This window comes from Nestor notabilis, unplaced genomic scaffold (genome assembly GCF_000696875.1).
Source record: "Nestor notabilis isolate BGI_N333 unplaced genomic scaffold, ASM69687v1 scaffold11276, whole genome shotgun sequence".
In the NCBI taxonomy this organism is placed as follows: Eukaryota; Metazoa; Chordata; class Aves; order Psittaciformes; family Psittacidae; genus Nestor; species Nestor notabilis.
Window position 1 is genome coordinate 6,931 of NW_009933345.1, and position 23,143 is coordinate 30,073.

Here is a 23,143-nt window from a genome sequence, read left to right on the forward strand (position 1 = left end):
CAATTCCTCCCAATACACCTGTTAGTTATCAGTACTATGATAAAACAAGCTTAGCACTGAAAGAAAATACGATCAATTGAATTTCACTTCAAATCTTAAAGTCTGGCAATCTTAACCACATACATATTATGTTAGAAAATCCTTTCACACACATACACAGTATTTGAAGCTCTCACTATATAGGACTCAAGGAAAGAAAACTATTCTACACAACACTGAGAAATCATGTAATTTGAAACTCACATGGTTAAGTAATGTAGAAAGCTTTGATCCATCTTGAATATTCTTCTCCAAAATATTCAGGACTTTTACTGTTTTGTCTGTTGAGAGCTAAAACAAGAAAAGAAACACATCAAACAACTGCAGGAACATAAAGGCTTCCAAATTGCTGGAAAGAATATCCATGGATGAGGTATAGAACTTGTAATCTGAAGCACTGATATTGTAAGCAATTTGAGATAAGGCAGATGCTGATAATGTAATCAAACTAGGTGAAATATAGTCTAAGATTGCAAACAAACTGCATTTTCAACCAGCAAAGTCTACAGAAATAGATTTATTTAAAATTTAAAATTGCAGAACTGTTGTTAATGTTGTATAGTTACGCACTTTTGCTTCTAAAACAGAAATTGACCAAATCCAAGTATTAATCACAGATTCTAACTGACCATATGAAGTTTTTTATCAGGAGAAAATCCAAATTCCATGAATATGTAGAACAAGAAGATACCTGAGGGCTAATAAAAGGAAATGTATTCTTGACATTAGTGTTAACTTTAAAAAACTAGCATGTTGAAAAAAATCAATCAAACTCACTGACCATCTACAGAATTATGATTAAATAATTTGTAGAATATGCTAAACTCAAGAGAGCCAGCTTCATTCATGCAGATGCTACTGGCACTCACCTTTAGAAGCAACAAAATTCTGATTTTATATATGCATGTATGTATTTATGTACGTATGTATGTGTGAAAAATAGAAGACAGAGGCTAAGGGTGAGGACTATCAGGAAAGAGAAACACTCAGGCTGACAATATGCTACAAAGCAAGGTAGGGAGATTGAAGAAAAGTTTAAGAAGAATTTCTAAGGTTTGGATTAAGGAAAACCCAGCTTCATAGACACTTCATAAATGTAAGTGGTCACAAGCAGGCAGAGTAAGAGTTTAACATAAAACAGCTTAAAGCAGAGTTCGAGGAAAGTGAAAGGAAAGCAAGAACGTTGTTTCTAAAGATGTAATACCAATAATTTGTACCAACAAAAAGTTCCTCTGAAATGAAGTCGGGAAGAGTATTGGCAAAGAAAGCACAATATGCATTCTACAGAAAATTAATCTTATTATCACTTGCCATGTTAAATCTTCTAAATTTGAAAGGCCTTTTTTGAGAAAAGAAGGGAGCATGCAATTCGGTGTGATGCTGGCTGGACATAATACTTTTATGATGCACCAATGGCATATATCAGAAAGGGTGAATTTTTTCCCTTTGCCATCAGATTATGATTTACTGTAGTTGCTCAACACCAGCCATATAAAGCTAAGCCTACAAGTTGATGTGCTTTTGTGAAAGTATATTAATTATTTTAGATTTTACTGCTCAGACACAGGTATTATGCATTGGCACACAGTCAGCACTGAGGCAGTGAAGGACCATTTAACAACGCCCTCAGCTTCAGAGAAAGTAATAGTTAAGAAGTGGTAACAATTAAGCATTTCAGCTAAGTCAGTAAAAGCACAACTGTTTACTCTGTCACATGTGCACCTGAAAAGGGTGGGAAGTTATCAGAGGAGACCTAAGTTTTTGTGTATTTATCAAAAGTATATGACCAAAAAGAGTTAAAGACTATGAAGATTTACCTTGTCCATAATGCCCATTGCCTTGATTTTTGCAGATTCACTACCCAACTCACTAAGCTGATGTTTTCCAAGCAGCAATTCCTGTGGAATCTCATCATCATCGCCTTTAAAAAACAAACAAACCAACCCCAGTCATGTTTCTAAAGAAACTTCAAGGAAGGCAGCCAATATGAAAAAAAAACAACTGAAGAAGAAGAACTGATTTTCCAAATAGCTACCATCTAATTGTTCCACCTAGGGAAGACTGATAATGACAACTTTTGGTTGTGTTAAACAACTACTTGTTAAATATGACTGGTTCTGAAATACCATTTAACAGCCTAACATGAGGCATCCATTTTTAATATAGCAAAATCCATTTATTGGAGCTCTTGTGCCATCACCCTCATTTCAGTAAAATGAATCTTAAATGATTATAGTCCTAATCCTAAAGTTCAAATCTCAGGAAGAGCAGTAGATGAAAACCACGTATGAAATTAAGCATCTTGGGATACATTGTGTCTTAACTGTATTTACCCTCAGAAAAAAACCAGGAGGCTACCAGACAGGGAAAGTACCAATGACTTCACTTTCAAATCCAAGGTTGTATACATTACTGATTTAAAAACTGTAGTGATTTGTTTACTATGGTCCTCTCCATGTTCTAATCCTGTGATAAAAATGGCAGGGAAAAAAACCCCAACAAATGCTCTATTATCCATTTCAATAGAAAGCCACCTTGGTCAAAATGAACTAGTTCCTTAGATGCTTACACTAAACTTTCCACTGAGATGGTTAAGGAGCATATAGTTATTCAGCACCTCAGCAATAAACGCATAAGGACATGGCTACCTGAATTGAACAATCAAGCTCTGTTGGATTAAAAGCCATAAAAGATGCAAAATTATGTGCCTTGGACATTATTAGCAAGAGAAATATCTAACGCCATTCTTGTTTAATAACATATGTTTGACAGAACACTAATACCCTAATGACATCCCAAAGAGATATCCTTTCCACTCCAAGGGACTATTAGTTATCTCTTCATGATTTTTACAGGAAGGAGGATCTTCTTGCAGCAGCAAGTGAAACTGGAAAGGCCAACCACTCAAGGTAGAAGCCATATATAAGCAGTATGCCCAATCATGTGTCACAGGCAATTAAATCACCAAGTTGGAAGTTCGAAAATACTGATATACACATTTTTTGATGTTTCTTGTGTTTCTTATGGGGAAAAACATTTTGAAAATTTCTGGCATATTACCAAAAGCTGTAAAATCCATGTCTTCCAAGTTTTCCAAAATATTCTCTATTGAAGCAGTAAACCTTTTGAAAGTTGAAGAATCCATCATTTCTAGTGGAAAAAAAAAAAAGAAAAGGTATAAATAAGTAATTTATATACAAAACACAAAATACAAACTGTAGAAAATACATCTTCTAAATTTACCTTCAGGTGTTAGTTTAGGTTCATAAGCTTTCCTCTTCTTTTGTTTTTCTTTTTTCTTCATTTTTCTAGCCACTAATTAAGAGGACAAAGAAACAAATACTTTCTCAAAAATTAAATAAAGGATTATTTACATTTCTTACACTTGTATTCAGTACTGCATGTAAAGATGGGTTATTTTTAAATGTTTAGCATGTCCATTGAAAACGCACTAGTGTTACGGAACAAAATTGATTTTTTAAAATGATCAGTTACCCTCACTGAGGCTAGGGGGAGAAGAATAATCATCCATATCAGAGTCATCAGGACTGCGATTACGGTAACGGCCACTACCAGAAGTCCTCCTTCCTTCATGATAATGACCACTTCTTCTATGGTCACCAGAAGCTCTTCTGTCATGTTCTTCATACTCCCAAGCTTCATCTCTATCCTTTTTATGTCTTTTACGAGAAGCTAGAAATGAGATCCATTTCCGTTATAAATACAAAAAATTCAATTTTTAATAACTAAAAATTAAACATATTTAAACATATAAAAGATGTGTAGATGTGGCTCTCAGGGACATGGTTTAGTGGTGGGCTTGACAGTGTTGGATTAATGGTTAGATTCAACAATCTTAAAGGTCTTTTCCAACCTATGTGATTCTGTGATTTGCACATTAAACATGACTTTATAGCTGTTCTATAAAACAAGTAAATACTTTAAAACTATCATATCAAATTCTGTTACTGCATTATTCTAACTTTTTTTTTTTAGTTACATGAAAGCTGTGCCTGAAACTAGCAAAGACACCAGGAAATGTTCAAAACCATAATTTTACAGGGCATTTGCCCTTTTTAAGCAAAGTAAGGAAAGTGGAACAAATCAAAATAAGATCCATCTTTTCACTGAAATAATTTCTTCAATTATCTAAGTTGTAACTATTAGTGGGCGTTCAGATTCCTATTCAGTGATTGCTTTGCCTATCTAACATAACAAGTTCCAATGAAACTTGGTAATCTAGTGACTTAACAATACTCTGTTTTGCCAAAACAACTAAAATTTTGTCTTGATATATACTGCAGGTAATTCAGATTAAAGGAGAAAGCTGGAGTCACAATTCTGGGCCAGACAGCAAGTCAGTACTGCAGAAGGTTATTATAATCAGTTTTCATACAGGACCAAAAAGCCTAGAAGAAGTGAATGTTGAAGAAACAGAGATAAATGTGCTGTGCAGGTCAAAACAGTTGCAAACATCATATTCTAGACTAAGTAGAGTTTGTGAACCTGCATATATAACCCTGACACCTGTGTGTTTCTACCAAAGTTTCCTGAAGTTTAAAGAGGTATGACTGTATATAGGGTTGTTTCTGAGCTTCAAGCATTTATACAGAACTAGAACAAAACTGACAAGTTCTTCCTACAAAGCCAGTTTATTGGGAAGCATAGGAAACATCAGGATATATTCACACCTGATATACACACCAGGATATAGATATAGTCAGTAGTCAGCTCTGGCTCAGAATTAATAACAAAAAAAACCCCAAAACAAAACCAAAACTAATGTTCTGCACTGCACCCTAGAGAGCTCCCACTTCTGAAACGTAGTAAAAAAACTTCTGCACAGAGGTGATCCAAGTCTTTAAGGTAATAACTCAGTTCAGGCTTTGAGTTGTACTGTACTACTTCTGGATCAAACTTTCTTCTGGATGCAGTACAGTCATGTTCATGATGCCCGACTTACTAACATTGTCTAAAATGGTTGAGAGTTAACTGCAACTGGAGAAATGAAGGGCCATTCTGGATACCTGGAATGAATGTATTGAAGAAGAAGGTAAGTGTTTTAGGGGAAAAGACTACGCATCTGAACTGATTCTTCTTCCCCCACGAGACAGTATTTTGTGCAGGCAGATGACATCTGTCTCTACACTTTACAGATCATTATTATCAATTTAAGCTCTGTAAGACGAATTCTGACTCCAGCTACACCTACATGAGAAAACAATTTCCAATACTGCTTTCCAGCAGAATTCTACACTGACCATTTTTTTACTGTGGTATGACAAAACAGACTCTGTTACAGTTGTTCTGGCTCTCCAAGGCAACTAATATGAACATAGGAACAGCTATTCACAATCACTGCTCTACAGAATTTATCCTGAGGTATACAAAATTCACTAAAATGGTAAGTATTAGTAACATTGCAAGAGTTACTATCGATTTTATACATGAATAATGAGTATTCAGAATATAAACACCAAATTTCCTTCTGAATTCTGCCAAATATTTATGTAGTAACACATTTAGCACTTATTGTATGAGACTGATTCCATCAATTTTTGATTTCTAATAATATAAATTACTGGAATGTCCTTTTTCATAAAATGAAATAAATTTATTTTCTTCTATAAAAATGGCTATTTTTTTTGTATAAGTTCAATTTTAGACAACCGGTAGAATTTTGAAATATGTATTTGTAACAACACAGATCTATTCTGTGTGGTTATCACAAATCTTTCATTCCCTTGATCATTTTGTCTCATTTTAATTCAATTCAGTTCTACAGCATCCTTTGAGAAATACTGCAATTTATTTTTAAACCATATGTCCTTACTCAATTGTTCAGAATGATGGCCAGATCTCAAGTGGATATAATGAACCTAGAATCTCTTAAAGCATATAATTACTGTGAAAGTTTTCCTTAATTTGCTTTACTTTGTGTTTAAGAATTTCAACAGCCACTGTGGCTAATACGTGCGTTAAGGTATCTAAAATTCTTGACAATTCTCTCCATTCCCAAGCAACTTAAATAATTCTGTAATTTTTTTTTAATTCATTGTTCCAGATTATTAGCACCATAAACAGGTGATATGATATGATAAACATATGCAAAACATCATTAAGCCTTTGCCATAATCAAGACTGATTACAAATTACCTCAAGATCTCATACTCACGCTCAAAGCAGTGTTATCCAGTTACAATTAAAAAGAAAACCAAACAAAGTAACTCTTTTCTGCTTCTTTGATAAAGATCAGAGGCATCACTGTTATAATTTTTATGTGTATGTATGCATAAGCATATGCGTAACTGTTGGACAAGAACTTAAACATATTAAAAAGCAGAATAAACAAATCTTTTATGTTAGACATTAAGAAAGACTGAAAAGCAAAACATTGTGTTTCATAAACGTTCAGTGAAATGTTTATATAAGCAAAGGTGGAAAAAGTTTAACTGTGGAAAAAAAGCATGATAAGCAAGATTCCTTCTCAGGTTACCAGCAATAAGCACTTCTCCTGTAGCCCTGCATGGGTAACACAGCTAAGATGTTAACTCACACTGAACAGATTCCTCTGTTTTAATAGTTTCTCTTCAGTGTTGGCTAACCGAACTAACCATACTATTATTAGAAAGTAGGAAATCCGTTTCTAACTTAGAGGCACACAATTTCTTGAAACTTAGGAACTCGACCTGATTGATCAGCAAAATTCCAACTACAGGCTACCCCTCTTCCTTTGAAAACAGTTAATTCAAGAATAGTATCATCAGTAAATGGTATTTTGAAATCCCATCAAAAACAACTCCAGTTTTTCAAACATTATGCCAGAGAAATAATAGAAAAAATTCTTCTAGGCAGGAAGATTTTCAATTTATCATGCCAGAAATCCTTCATTAATTAATAAAAATAAGAATAATTTAAAATTTATTAATTGGAATTTTTCTCTGCATACCTTTGTATTCAAGTTTTCAGTGCTGCTTTAAAGGATATTTTCCTTAATCTGATTGGCTGAAAATGCTTCATAGTACAAGTGGAAAAAAAAATAAAAAATCTAGGCAGCGGCTTCCCATAAGGTAATTTGGAAAAGAAATTAAAGATCCAGCTGCTTCTCATCTTGAGTGATGAAATGAAATCAAGTTATTTTTCTTTTAAAAGAAAAAAAGGATTCTTGGCTAAGTAGTTGTCAGGAAACTTGTTTTCATATGTTTTTTGAATAGCCAACTTAAAAAAGAAGTATCTTTTTAGAAAAGTTAAATATTAGCTTTCTTTAGCAGTAGGAACAGAACAATGTACTACTTACATTCAAAAGCTTCTTCACTGTCATTGTCTTCATCAGAACTGATTTCAGCATATTTTGGTTTCTCATTAACTGTGCTACGTTTGCGCTTGTTCATTTTCACACGTTCACAAAGTGGCATGGTGGATTCAATTTCTGCCAGGAGCTCAGGAGGCAACTCCTTTAACACTGACTGATCTATGCTACCTATTAATGGAGAGTAAGAAGAGCAAATGTGAACCTGAAGATAAAAATAAGGGCCCAATACTTCAGTCCTTATTCAGGAAGAACTTAAAGTGTATCTACTAATAATATCACAGTTAGATATACCTGGTGGTATTTGACAGCTCTTTTTAAAGTTCTATTTATTGCTCACACTACAATTAGAAATTAGCATAACAAATTGCATATACATCTCCTTCAATAAACTATTCTGTCAGGCATATAAACAAATTCAAATTGGTGAATATCCTCTGTAGAAAGATATCCCTCCTTTACTTACACAAAATTTAGCCCTATTTCAGTTCATCCTCTGAATTTAACAGGTTTTCTAACAGTGCAGGTAAATTAGAAGATTCTTTGTGCCTCATTAACAGTTGTGTTTATTCTCATTCATACTATTTAGTGTACACAAGAGAGCAATTTTTCCTTTTCCAGTAAGAAGGGACAATCTCTGGCAGAACCTCTGGGGTCTTATCCCTAAATACAGGCCAAATCATTGTCAACCCAAACTCTGGCTCTGTCCTTTTTTCTTAAGTCCTACTTGTAGTTTTATAATGCAACTGAAATTTTTGCTTGATTTTGTCACAAAGCAAAGCTGAAAGATTTTTATTTAATATAGACCAACAGCTAGCTGGACAGAATCATGTTTCTTTTCCACAGAGGTAAACAGGTGGACAGTATCACACCATTCTCATCTCATTTTGAACTACGATTAGACCCATATACAGTGAGAATGGAGATTTACAGTCAAAATTCTTACAACTGATACAAGGAAAGCAAATTTATTCAAAGGTATTTCTTGGGGTTTTGTTTATTCAACATCTTACCTTTATTTATCAAAGAACCTACAGCAGATATTTGAAGATTATCAGACTACACTTAATCTTTTTCAGTAACAGAACCAACACCTTTGCCATAAGCACCTCTCTCTCCTTCCCAAGGCATACTACGTTATTTAGAGAGGAAATCACATGCCAAGTGCTATACATACACTCCTCCAAAAATCATGTTCTGGATGATAATTCACTTTTTAATTGCATTCATTGTATCACTAACATAACTTTCTAGAATTTATTTACACTCATATCCTACCTACTAACCCAAGATGAATGTTTCTCTTTCTTTCCCTCTTTAAACATCTTCAACTGGAATTAGAAGAGCCTTAATATGAGGAATCATTTCCATCAACAGAATTTTTAAAAAGTCTCATGTATTAATGGTTTCACATATGTCTATATTCATAAAAATGCCTACAAGCAACGCAACTGATGATCAAAGAATTATTTTTCTATAATTCTTATTATGTTCAGCAAGTCATCTCATTGAAGTGCATCTAAAAAGAATATTTTACTTAAAATATTGGGGTTTTCTAACTGAGACATGGAAATATCTATAAATTGAAACTAATAGCAAATGTTGTACCTGCTTCCCTCATGCTGTGATCACTCTTAAACACTTGTGTTAAGTTGCCATCCCCAGACAAACTCTACCTGCCAAGGTTACTTATATTCTCCACACGGCTTTCAAAAATGCTAGAGAACATTTCACAATGTGGGTGACCACACTGCTGTGACACAATTACTCGTTGCAGGCTAGGCGCTTGACTGAAGACAGGGGGAAGTATGCCAGCAAGGACGGATCACTCCTCTGTGTGTACCAGCAGCTGACTGGACAGCCAGGTCTAATCTGGATGCTGCATAGCTGTGCACCTCAGCGGTGGTGTTTCCACACTAATTCTCCATTTCTTTTTGTACGCCTACACAGTGCCTGAGGAGGCAGCTTACATCCAGGCCCAGACTACAGGAAAATACACATACACAAGTGTTAAGACAATTTCCACAGGTGAAGTCACTAGATGGCCTCAGATCCTGGTTCTCTAACACATATTCTCAATTTTAGGCACTGCTTGTGATTTCATTGAAATCAGGAGAACTACACACATAGTGTAAAGCCTACAAATTTGGCCAAAGACATTGCAAAGGTCAGCTGTAAGTAAAGGAACAAAAGTCGCATTAAATCTCCAAGAACGAATAAAAATCACAGGCAACTACCCTCCTGCCTCCAAGAAGCATCTATTCTTGCTTTCCTTGCTGATTTTGTTGCCAGGGTAGAACACTGATCAATCTTTAAAAATAAATCAATTGCCACAATATTAATTAGACAACAAGGGGGGGGGAAAAGGAAGCAACTATCTGAGTATTTGTAAAAATAACTTAATTTTGGGACAGCAGAAAAGAGAACAAACAGAATTATTGTAAAGTTCTCTACAACCATAGAAGTTTCCTCAGCTGCTGAAGACTGTAAGTAACAACATCTAAAATGAGTTTTACTCATGCAGTACAAAGGAGTTAAGCATGACTGCACATGTAAAAGGACTCCCCATCCTTTCTGAAGAAATCCAGGGGTATTATATACTATGGGACTCCAATCAAGAGCTTGGTAATGTTTATTTTCCTCCATCACTTAAGCTGCATTAGGGCAACGCAATATTCACTAGAAACATCTTACTACATTCCTTCTTTTATACCTTGTATCTTGTAACAAAGGAACTGTTTATTTGTTCAGGGTAGTAACGAAACAGTTAAGATAATCCAGTCACATGTCAACAACCATTAGTTATAAAAACCATGCTAATGTGTTTTTAGTTTATGGGATACTTCTTGAAAACAATTAAAATAATATACAGCACAAACCCCTTTGAAAGTATCTACAAAAATATATATAATCATCTTCAGTTTTTCAATTTCTTTGCTAAATTTGCTAAGACCTGGTACCTACTTTCATGTTTGTACTTCAAGCAGTTACATTTGCCCCTACTTTGCATGGGTTTTAAATAGCTAAATACTAAAAAGTTACTATAAAAGTTAATAAAATGCCCCAAAATGGTAGCTTTCTGAAGAACTGTTTTTATCAATGGAATAATCCAATTTTTTACAATGTGTTATCAGTGTACACAATATGCCTAAAATGGGCTGTAGGCTACAGTGTTCTGCGGACATCACTTACACATTTTCAAAGCTGCTTCAACAATTAAAACAAAACAAAACAGAAGAAACAAGCCAGAAGAAAAGTATCATTACAAAATCTTTGTCTCACTGTAAAGAACAGCATGCTGATGAACTCCACGTTAATGAAACTGTAGGGCGAGTCACAGAATAGCTGTAGAACAATTCATTTCAATGAACTGCATACATGAACAGTCATTTCTTTAGTGCTTCTCTGAACACACATGCAATGCTGTCCATGAGTTACATACTAGTTGCTTGCTGGAGGAAGAACAGTTCTTGGTTTTGATGGTTATTATCAAAAGGTTTCTTAGAGAAGGTATTCAAAAATCTATCTGAATAGCCACTGACCATCAAGATACTTGCCTCCTCACCAAGCAATTCTTGACAAAATTTAATACAGTTAAAGATCAGCCAGGGAGTATTAGCTAAAAATGAATCAGCCTGTAAGCTTCCTTCCACCTTCTGTTTTAATGTGAGAAGCTTTTCAAACGGTTTTGCCATGTACACTAGAAAGATTTCTACAAATATGGAGTGGATGTAGTATTTTCCTTTGCCACATATGGCTTAAAAGAAGAATGGACAGGCACAGATCTGATTCGAACTTTAGCATTGCTTTTTGTTCATAACTTGATGGGTGCTTTCAAGCTTGTAGAACAGCCTTCAACTAATATTTAAGCATCTCTAATCTTCAGAAGGATCCAAAATCACTTTGCCTTAAATTTGCAAGTCAAACAGATCTCCCTGATTCAGGCAGATGAATGCCTTCAAGAGAAGGTTAAACATCAAAAAAAAAAAATAATAACATCATTATAGACTTTTACTGAATCCATTCAATATGGACAGTACAATTATTTTTTGACATAACAACAAGTGTGTTCGCATTAGTTTCACCTGGCTTGATACACTAACTTCAAGCAAGCAGCTATGGAAAACGGGATGATGCTTGGTGATGCTCAGGTCAGCACTCATGCAGATGAGGTTCTATTTTAGATAAAGAACTAAAAGAAAAAAGGGGGATAAAAGAGTACTTCCCTACTTTATAAAGATGTTTGGAAAATAAGCACCCTTTTAAAATAGTCAAGTACTGTTATGTTTTGGCACTCAGGCACTACGATACAAAGGACCACATGACTACCTGCTGAAAATGAAGAGCTTACTGGTTAAAGCTGAAAACGTGTGGCTATCCCTTAGGGTGCAAATTTTATTATATCCTTTCTACCAGGATTTCCCTTAAAATGCTCCAGTATGTTGCACTGAGTCGTTGGTGGTAAGTGTCCCTTGCCCATCAGCTTCACACTCTATAAATAATTCTATGCCCTGGAGTCTCAAGAACAGAAGGGGAAACAGGAACATCACAATCCTCTTCTCAAAGAGAAATCTAAGGCATGAGGACAGTATATCTGCTCATAAGACTAAAGTTCCACTTTTACCTCAATACCACGTTATCAGCTGAAAAACATAACATCGAATGAATACTGGTGAAAATAATCTGAGAAGTAGTGCATCTACTCCAGCAGCCTTCCTCTTTCCTGTCCCATTCTCTTAACTTAAAGTTTATGGAAGGATATACACCTACATCCTACAAACAGGATATAACTCTCTACTGAGACCCTTACCCTCACCTTTCGACTGCATCCATGAATGAGTAACTCCTGAGCTCAGCTCACACACATGCACACACCATTAAGAGGGTGATGAGACTTGACATGCCCTCACTACCACCCAAAGGACTGCGTCCACAGGATTCTCTGCTGCAATGAATTTGGCAGCAGAAAAAAAAAAAGAGAAAGAAGTGTTAGGAAGAAGTATGTAGTTCCATAGAATCTTCTCAAACACATCTTTCAAAATAAGTTTTCCTCATCTGTCCCAATACTGGCACCAAGGAAAAGCTCCCAGCCTTGGACTAAACAAAAGAGGTTCAGAGTCCCTGCTTATACTCTGGTGTCCGTAGCTCTGGCCTTGAAAAATGGGACCCAGTCAAGCAGGTGGGTTAGAGAAGAACCTGGACACAGTAACAGAATAATTCCATGATACAGCAGAGGACATCATTGCACAAGGCTAAGTAGCACTGATTCAGAAAGAATTTTACAATAGTACAAAATACAGAAATAAGAAACATTTTTGATGGAGGGAAGAGATTTTCAAAGAGCATCCAGAAAGATCCAGGTGGAGAGCAGGAAATATACCCAAGATGTGCTCTCCAAAGATGTCAAGAAAACTCACATTTACATTGTCATCAATTATTTTCTCAAGCTTTCTGACTGCTGTGGCAGCTATAGCCACAAGTTATTTTATTCTTTACTGCTATTCACTGGCTTTTTGTCTTTATAAAAATTGATAAAATGAGGCTAGAGCAGTCTAGGTTTGCAAGATACTTCACAAATATAGCAGTAATCAGAGTAAGATGGAGCAAGACTGGCAATTAAAATAAATGCAGTGCTGCACAAACCCCCTCACTTTCATGAATTAGTGTCAGGGGATCATTTTTGGATTTTGTTGTCATTGCTTTTGAATATATGCATTGAAATTTAAGCCAGTTTAATCTACTGCATTAAAAAGTTACAGTGTTTTGCAGAGTTGCAAAACACAGCATGTAATTTTCTGTTACAATTAATGTTTGGAATCAGAAATTTATGATTGGTATGTTTTCCCAGCCATGTATTCTGATTAATTTAAAAACCCGGGTTTTTAAATTAACTGGGGTCTCATGTAAGAAAAAAAGGTCTTAAATAAATTCAAATCACACCTCATAATTTTTCTTTCCATAAAACTCCCATACAAGCAATACAATACAACCAAGACCTTTGCAGAGAATAAGCAAACAAAACAAATAAACCAAATACCACATCTTACATCTGATCTGTGACTATAGGACATCAAGAACATCTGCTTTTTCCTCACACTATCATGGAAACATTCTCAGGCTTTATCGTTGAAGGTATCACATGAAGCTCCTCTTGCTTTGCTTCGTCAAAGTAACTTAATTACATAAACAACAACAATAAAAGATTGCTGGTGTTTTAGCTTTTAATATAAAATACCATGGGAAAGTTGCTCAGAAGATAATGAAATAGTATGTCTATTTAAGGAACATTTATTTGATAGAATCAACAGTAATTTGAAGAACAAAAAAGTTCTCATTCTTTTCTTTTTATTGATAATGTTTCCATGAAGCAAAACTAAATTCCAAATTTCAAGTAAACAGTTTAAATTTTCTTACACAAAACCAGCTGAAAATGTCAAGCAACAGAAAAGTTAATTTACCAGAAGCAAATGTGAGGCTTTCCCCTATTTGTATTTTGCCAAATTTACGCTTTGTTTAGAAGAAAATTCAGACCAAAAATTTTGAGCATGTATCCCTGCACATAAGCTAACATCCATATTTAGATACTTAGACACATGAATAACTTATATCCTTAGACAACACTGCATATTGTAATTGACATCAGACAAATTGCTGGCCCACATTTTTACATATTACAATGCATTGTTGCAAAAATTACTTATGCAAAATAGCCTTAGCTATTCCCTGAAGTAAGAGGAACCTGATCAAGCATCCACATCCATGAACCAAGGACAGGTTCGGACTTCCAACAAACTGCTCTGACAAATTGGGTAATAAATTTCTATCACTTACATGTGACAAAGTAATTTTTCAAAAATGAACTAGTTAAACAATGCACTCCTAAATCTGCAAACAGACAAAGCATCATATTTCAGATGAACTAAAATACAATGAAATTAGTGGTTTCAGTCACGTTTATTGTTGCGGGTAAGAACTAGATGTGCAACATGAGAAGTTCACTCTTAACTACCCAGGGTAAACTTAAGAGCAAGAATCAGAATATTTACCTTATTGGCAAAGGCTAAAGCAGGAAATAATTAAAGCAGTCACACTGTGCTAAAAACGTCTCCTATTGTACTGATACACAAGAAAGGACTCCAGTGTGCAATGGCTGAACTCCTGCTGCCTACCAGTTTATCCAAGATCTACTTCTGCAAAACAAGTACTAAATATGAAGGTCCCACAGAGTATGCACAATGCCCATAAAAATTCCAACACACTTTCTGGGATAGGATGGACACATCATACTTAAAAAGTCCCTGCAAGCAGAAGCGATACATTCCAGTGCAAAGCATGCTAGAGAAATGAGATCTTCCTAGACTTTAATGGATTATATATAGTTTGGTTTTGGCTTTTGACTAAACAATGCCTGGAATATTTTTCAAACTGTTCAGTCAAGAAGGGAGAACAAAATTAATCAGGGCTAAATGGACAAAGTATATATATTAAGATGAATCCTTTGCAAACCCAACACATCTTTAAATGCCACAAAGGACAGTCAGTTCAGTTGAAAAGAGGTAGTCATTAATATCTCAGAAAAGGGAAAACCAGGAAAACAGTAGAATTTTCATGAAAGTGATTTTTTGAAAAAACCCCAGAATTCTAGTCAAAATTAGATCTTAAGAGAAGCTTTTAACACTGAGAATAATGATTATATACTTTTTCCTGTAAAGCATGAAATATATCATTTTTTTCTCTGAAATGTGGCATAATTTTCTGCAGAACTTCAGAGAAAGTTATGACATGCTCGATACCTGGTGGTGCATGCACATGCAAGATGCTTAGTGAGTTATTACTATGGTCTTCCCACTCCATGACAGTGATTTCAAATTTCAGATTTGTGGCATTATGGGTTTTCACAATGGTAATCTTCACAAAATCACCATCTGTAGTAAACAAGCTGACTTCCAGCCTTTTTCTTTCTAGTTATTTCACCGCAGCACAGCTGCTTGCCCCACTGATTTCAGTGAGTATAATACTGTGTCTGTTTCAACGTCAAGAGATTGTTATTTTGGAATTGGTCTTGGAACTAAATTTGAACTCTAAAATTTGCTGGATGTGTTAACATCCCTAAGCAATTTTTCTTAAAGGTTTGCAATTTTGTCCTTTCAGAAGCCCCATATATGAAGGATTTTAAAAAATGTTTAGAATTGATACTCCCTTTCTGTCCACAGTTTTCAGCTTTACCAGAAAGTATTTGTGAGTAGCTCTGCTGTGCTAACTAGAAGTCTGTGAAAGACATCACAAGATCACAAGTTGCCTCACTGAGCCAACACAATCTGGATACAACTTTTCATCCTGGAACACTCCCTTTCTTGTCACTCCTCCCTAGAAGATGAGCACCTAATTAAGCACTCTGTTTCACAAGTGAGACTATTTCCAGCAGTGCTAGAACTCAAAGGTGGACTGTCATGTTACACAAATGCCAAGTTATAGTTACTATAGGCTCTGAAAAAGTCACCTGGAATAAAAAACAGAAAAACCCACCACCACCACCAATCTCCTGCCCCCCCCCGAAAAACAAACCACACAAGCAAAAGACAGAAAAATCTAGAAGCATTGTTTTAACTCGATGACTTCAAGGTGATTAAGCAGTAAATTTTTTAGCTGATGCTGTAAGAATATGTATGAAAAGCACCTTTGTCAAAATGGCAAATCTCCACTCAAATTTCAGATCATATCATCAGAGAGTGCAGTATATCTAGGAAGACTTGCAGTGAGCCACAAAAACTTGTATGTAAAGATCTGTGTTGTACCGACAGTGAAATCATGCAATAATTCACGCAATTAAGGACTAGCATTCAGACCAGACTTTGTTTTTTTCTGTAACAACGAACTCTTTTTAGATGGTACGAGAAGACCCAAACAGTGATTCTGCATAATAGACACTCATTTGCCCTAGAACTAAAACTTACATTACATGTATGGTGCTTATTTTGGAAAGGCAATCCTTCAAACCAACTTGGACATGTCCTTACACAGACAGTTACAGCTTCATAGAATCATAGATTCTTTCATTATTCATATCTGTTTCATAGTTTAACAAAGTAAAATATTCTTATTCAGAATGAAGCAACTGTGAAACTGTTAACAGCTCCCATCCCACCACAGCTGATCAGTATAGCTCTAAGAAGCAGCAGAAAAGGTTTTTGCTGAAGCTCTGAAAAGAAAGGATACCAAACATGACCTCCTCATTGCAGGCATGAACTCGAAAGGAAAAGTTTCATGGATCCCCCACCAACATACATTTCCATTAAAACCAGAATAAAAGGCATTCACAGATGTTAAAACCAGAGGAAAAATATGTTACAATTCATTCTGACCCAGACAAAACAGGCCACAAAATTTCACCATCAGACACCTTAACAAATACACTACGAAAAAACTTCCATAACTTTCCTTGAGCTAGAGTGAATCTTTCAGAAAAATGCTCAAAAATCAGGAGAGAGAGAAAAAAGTTGATTCTTCATCATAAATGCCAGAAGGGACTGTTGGGATGATTCCATATTAACAGTTGTATATGACGGCCATCCCTCCCATTCGTGTAACAAAAAAAAATTTCAAATCTGTCTATATAATTAGATTAAAATGTCACTTTGCCTTTTTGCCGTACAATGCAAGGCTTATCAACATGCATAATAAAGTATGTTTTTCAAATTTAAAATTAACAGAAGCAATGTAAAAAGCTGTATAGCCTTTCAGTTTGCAAAGCATTAATTTTAGCTTAAAACAAGTCAACTTTACTGAGTTTTATAATGAATTAGTATTAGTCCCTTAAGACATAACAATTATTTAAATGCTATTTTGTAGTAGCTGAACTAATCATATTTTAAACTGAATTTTGGATAAATCACAGCAATGATGTTGTATGTGACAAAGACAAGAGAAGACATTTTCTTGTGGGAGGGATGGATGAAAAAGCAAAAACAAAGGATAAGAAACATAAGCAAGTAAAATAAGGAAAGATAAAGTAAAATATACTAAGCTACATGGAATAAGAGGGATGTGAGAAGTAGAATAATGATGCTACAAGGTAACACTAGAAAAGATCTGCTACAATCTATTAAGAAATATAGGATGAACTAAATAAAGAATGTTTATGAAAATTACTTTTCCTAGTGTATTCAAATGTTTAAAACTAAAAATGGCACAGAGTAAGACAGTGAACACTATTTCTCTATTTTGGAGTGAGGACATTGTGGCAATGGCATGAATATTTTCTGTATCGGTCAGATGTTGACAAACAGACTTCAGCTTCTGAAGTGATACTTTCATAAATTATGTACTTTTTCAAACACTGAAGTTCACCTAGTTATTGAGTACCATATATCCTAGGAAGTAAGTTACCAGGATGTTGAGGGAAAAAATACATAAAACTAAAAATACACATGAAAATCTGAAGTTCAAAACCACTTTTTTTCAAAATCTGCCTGGCTGAACACTCAAAACCATTTTTAAGAGAGAAACATAGTTACAACATTCTTCTTTTCACAAAACCTATTTCTAGTATCATTTTAAGACCTTGTTCTGAATACAATAGCAAAAAGACTGATATTAGATTCAAACATTTTTTTTGCCCTGGAAAATATGTCCCAAGTTATTTAAAGTATGTAAGAAATACATGACTTTATAAAACAAAAAATACATATAAACATCGCAAAAAGTTATAAACCTGACTTCAAAATTCATGTGTTGCTCATGTTTGGCACATCTATTAGTCATGCTAATCAGACGAGTCATTAAAACCTTTACACCTTACTAAAACATTCTATATGAATAACAACATACAATACAGACTATAAAAAAAATACTTCAGAAACATTTTAGAAAGTATATACACAGTGTATATGGCTCTGAGGATTCTAAAAAATACTGGTTTTCCACACACAGAATTGTGTGAATTCAAACTCCATCCTCCTAAGACTAGAGCTGAGTTCCATCAGAAAGTTTTCAGCACTCCCTATCAAGAATGTAACAGTTTCATTTGAAATCTTTAGACTAAACTGACAACAGACATGTCATAATTTTATGACTAACTCTAGATACCTATTATTAGAAATGGAAATTCTGTCTGCTCTGAACCTCAAAAAGGGACAGGGAAAATGTTCGTATTTCCAGGATAAAGAGCAAATATTTAACAAGGAGGCTAATGTTTTACAGGTAAGTAATACATGTTCTGAATTGTTAAGTTTTTAAGAGTGAATACAAACAGGTTAGTAGACAGGGAATTGATGTAGCACAATAAATTCATTATTCAGGTATCACCTCTGAACACATGTACATAAATGCAGTTATACATCCTCCAAGATGATTTCTACATTATTTATCAGATCAACTACGTAAGAAAACATTTTAATCTCAAATTCATGATACACCTGGAACTGCATTCCTAAATCATCCTGAATGCAGCTGAAATCCTCTCCCTGATATGTCAAATTTGAGACATGACAACATATAAACATAACTATGTGAGAAATTTAAATGCTTTGAAATGTTGAAGATTAAAAAAGAAAGGAACCCTTACCAGTTAGTAACACTGATTTCACAATGTGAATTTATCTACTTCAGTATGAAACTGAATTAGTCAAAATTAGAGCATGAGGAAGAAAAACAATCTTATATAAAAGTGTTATATCTGCAGGAGATAATAAACCAGAAAGCAAACCTACAACCTATACTGAATTATTTCCTGTTCATGTTACTAATTTGAAAATTCCAGCCAATTGTTTACCAGTTCCTTTCCTCTTTCTGCATACAATGAACCCTAGAGACAATGTCTGAACTCTCCTGAAGACAGAACCTTTTGCAAGCTTATTGTCACACAGCCTCAAGTGTGGAGGCTCCCAAACAGAGTTGTATTTACAGTGTAAAAGAGGCAGATGGCACTTTGTAACTGTGTTCTTATTGCATCATGTCAAAACATGCCTTGGAAAAACATAATTCATTTCCAGTTAAGCATATAGAAAAATGTTAGGGCTTGTAGACATAGAATTTCCCACTGATCCAGCTACACTGATTTAGTTACAGTAGTACGAGTCCCTTATACAAAACACACTTAAACCAGTTTAAATCATAGGATTTACATTTCACTGGATAAATTACCAGGGTAAATAAACTAATGTAGCCCAAGTACAGCTTAAGATCATTTAAATGTTCCCACATCAGGTACTTGCACTGGAGTAAATAAATCATTTCAGGTTCATTGTAGTAAGACTTCTAATGATAGGCCCACAGGTGAGTTTCACTTTGTTCCCCAAATTCACCATAGAAACAAGTATATAAACTAGCTATCAAATGTTTGTGTTTAATTTCTAACTACAAAAGTAGGAAATCTAAAAGAACAGGACTGTAAAAAAGATATAATGCAATTAATATTAAAAAAAGAATCTTACCTTTATTAGATTTGGATGACTTGTTCTTGTTGGGTTTAAAACAAGAGCCCCTCGATTTATCTTCTCTATCCTTAATAAATTTCTGCACATCATCCAAAGAAAGCTTTTGAAGGACAACTACAGGCTTAGCTCCTTTATTTAGATCTTCAACTAGCCCAATCTTCTCTACTTTGTCTTTCTGTTCACCTCTAAATTCAGTTTTCCTTGACTCCTGAGTAACATTGCCATCTTTATCACGCTTGATTTTTGGAATGACGAAATGTTTCAATGCACCAGATCTTGCCCCCAACAAATAACTGGGAAACTCTGCTTTACTGTCAGCATGTGCTTTATTAGTATCTACTTTACCCTTATTACCATCTGTCCTTCGTTCATCCTTGCTGTTGGGTGATTTAAAACCAGGTTTATCAGGTCTTGATTTACTTGAATCTCCTCTGCCTTCCTGTTTAATACGAGGGCTGTCAGGTCTTGATTTCTGATCCCCAGCAGAAAACCTTTCCCTTGCATCACCAGACTCATGCCTATGTTTCTTTTCAAATTTCTCAGGTTTTGAACCATCAGATTTAATACCATGCTTAGAATCATGTTCATTTTTGTTAGCAGATCTCAAATATTCAGGCCTTCTAATCTTGGATGGATCTCCTCGGTATCTCTCTGAATCCCCCCTATCCTCAGATCTTTGTTTAAGGCTATCATGATCACGTCTCAGTGTATCAGAAACTGAACGACCATCAGGCCTTTGTTTTATTGGATCAGATCTACTTTCAGGTTTTACCCTTGAAAGATCAGATTTCATGTCTAGTTTATGTCTAGATATTTCAACTTTCTTATCTGACAATGGTTTACTGGAGTCCCTCCTATTATCATGTCTATGTTTTGGTGTTTCAGGCCTCCCTTCAGTCTTCTGTTTTGGCGTTTCGGGCCTACCTTCACTCTTCTGTTTTGGTGTTTCGGGCCTCTGCCTTATTTCCTGTTTGCCGTTATTTTGTTTTCCCTCATTTTGTTTCATCTCCATTTGCCTGCTCTCGTTTTGTTTTGATTCAGTCTGTCTGTTCTCGTTTTGTTTCACTTCCATTTGTCTGCTTTCATGCTTGCTTTCGTGTTTAGCTTCTAACTGTTTGTTCTCATTGTGTTTACTTTCCAACCGTCTGCTCTCACTTTGCTGAAATTCCATTTGCCTGTTTTCATTTTGCTGGATATCTGTCTTTTGACCTTCAAAGTCTGGCTTTTTCCTAAAAATTTCTGGATGGTTTTCAGGTTTAAACTTAAGAACTCCAACAGTGTCTTCTTGGGGAACACACACAAACCCGTCGTTATACTGCTTAATTTCTTCAGGTTTTTTGATGGTGTCCAAATCCTGAGTTACTGTTGCCTGAGAGTCCAGCAGATCAATACTAACCATCAATGCTGGCCTCGCCCCATTTCCTGCAGAACCTGTGTCCTGAGAAGCTGCTCTGTTTCCTCCAGTAGCACCTCCAGCCTCCTGTGGTTTATTTTCTTGTTTTCGCTTCTTCAGAGGCTTATCTGCAAGTTAAAGAGAAATAACACAAATTACATATATAGGCTGGTAAATGTCTAAGCAAGAATGTCCATTCCCCTCCACTCCCACCAATTAATCCTCCTCAACAAGTATGTGCACACACAACAAAATCAATTGAATTTAAAAGCAAGAATAGAACTTCTCTAGCTAATACTTTTCAAGATATTCAGACTACCACTCATTGTCAGTCTACCACAGCTGCCAACTGATCATCAAAAACCCCCACCCTTAAAACATATGACACCAAAATCCCTGTGTAATTAATTCCTGCGAGAGACACCTAATGAAACAGCTGCAATAAATAATGACAAAAAAACACCCATCCCAACCAAACCCAAAACTTTTAGAAAGCTCCAAACTAATTATGCTTGACACAGAAGTTTGCAGTGACAAAGCTAGTGTACACCTCCACAACCACTTTTGAGGATTACTGCTATAAAAGATTCTCTTCTGACAGATTCAGCCTGCTTCATTATACATGAACTAAGCAAGAATCTACAGTGATTAAGACAGAGGTTCTCCCTACTTGGTTCAGTGCATCAGTTGGACTTCACACATATTTTATAGCCAGGGAACACATGAACAATGAACAAAAATGATTAAAGTAACTCCAACACTCCATGCTTGTCTTTGAACTGAAGCAGTATACCAAGAGTTGGAGTCTATATCATAATACATATATATTTGTTGGGGGGCGACTGCACACTTAAAAGCTTGAGTATTTTCTCTTTGCAACCATAACTCTTTTCATGGATGAAATAAAAAGTTCAGTGTTAACCTTACGTAGTGTCAAGAGCTTGACTTTGCAATAAACCTTTCAGTTTGTACTAAAAAATCATTAAAAGTAGAACATAGAAAAATAAAGTGAGCCCATCACACACCCTGTAATTTGGTAGAATTCATAGAAATGAGAAGCACATGGAAGTATCCAAAAAAGTATGTTCTTTTCATTCAAACTGTAACCTATTTCTATAACCAACATGGTACTCTAAAATTAATTTCTGCCATGAAAACCAAAAGCCCTACTTGCACTAAGCCTTACATTCTCATTTCTGAACTAACATTGTGTAATTTGTCAAAAAACCTCAACTTTCTCTGCAATCAGGGAATATGACTTTAACGAATTAGGAAACATAGGTGGGAAATACTGTCATACAGATGTATTGTAAAAATGTCTAGACCACAAATGCAATATAAAAATAACTTATTTCGTGCCTAGGTTTGTGGTGCCTTATCACCAGGTGCAATGAGCCAGCTCTTATTTTGGAGCAGAGGAATGAGGTAAGGAGGATGCAGTCAAGGAACAGGAAATAAACGCCAAGGGAAAAAACACCACCCTCTCAAACGCTAAACAAAAGTTATAATGCATGTTTTCCAATTTCTTCTACATTTGTAGAAGATTCTTATTTAGAAGAATTAAAAACTTTGAAGGATCATCTCCAATGTTAACATTCAAGAACAATATAAAGTAGTAATATGGTCAATGCCAGTGATATGAACATGCTTTTTCTCCCATCATTTTTATTTCCAAGTCTATTTGTACATCTCTAACTTCTTAAACTCCAGAATTATATATAGTGTTTAAGGCTGAAAGACAGTAAAGACAGATAGAATCAACTCCATGCAGAAACTGGTCAACTGCAAATAAGGAACTTTGCAAAACTCAACAAAAACTGTAAGAACACCTGCCAACTTTATGGTAGAGATGTGAAGCAAAATAAACTTGTCAGATGAAAGGTGCAGTTTTATAGCATGGAGATTTTTTTTTTCTGTACTACACAAGTGTTGGATTGATATGAGAATTTACACAGAGAAATTTCCCTA

At 35.1% G+C, this 23,143-nt stretch overlaps 1 protein-coding gene across 1 annotated transcript in view; it reads right to left on the reverse strand.

Moving 5' to 3' along the window:
- The window catches only part of LOC104407530 (nipped-B-like protein), a gene marked incomplete at its 3' end in the record, with an annotated part of 65,207 nt that overhangs the window by 5,432 nt on the left and 36,632 nt on the right, over positions 1–23,143 (reverse strand). The window contains exons 9-15 of the mRNA XM_010016840.1: positions 19,780–21,303; positions 7,337–7,519; positions 3,535–3,732; positions 3,283–3,354; positions 3,100–3,189; positions 1,857–1,960; positions 244–330 (exon numbers count right to left, since the gene is read on the reverse strand). Coding sequence (XP_010015142.1) covers positions 244–330; positions 1,857–1,960; positions 3,100–3,189; positions 3,283–3,354; positions 3,535–3,732; positions 7,337–7,519; positions 19,780–21,303 — 2,258 coding nt within the window. The remainder of the gene's footprint in view (positions 1–243; positions 331–1,856; positions 1,961–3,099; positions 3,190–3,282; positions 3,355–3,534; positions 3,733–7,336; positions 7,520–19,779; positions 21,304–23,143) is intronic.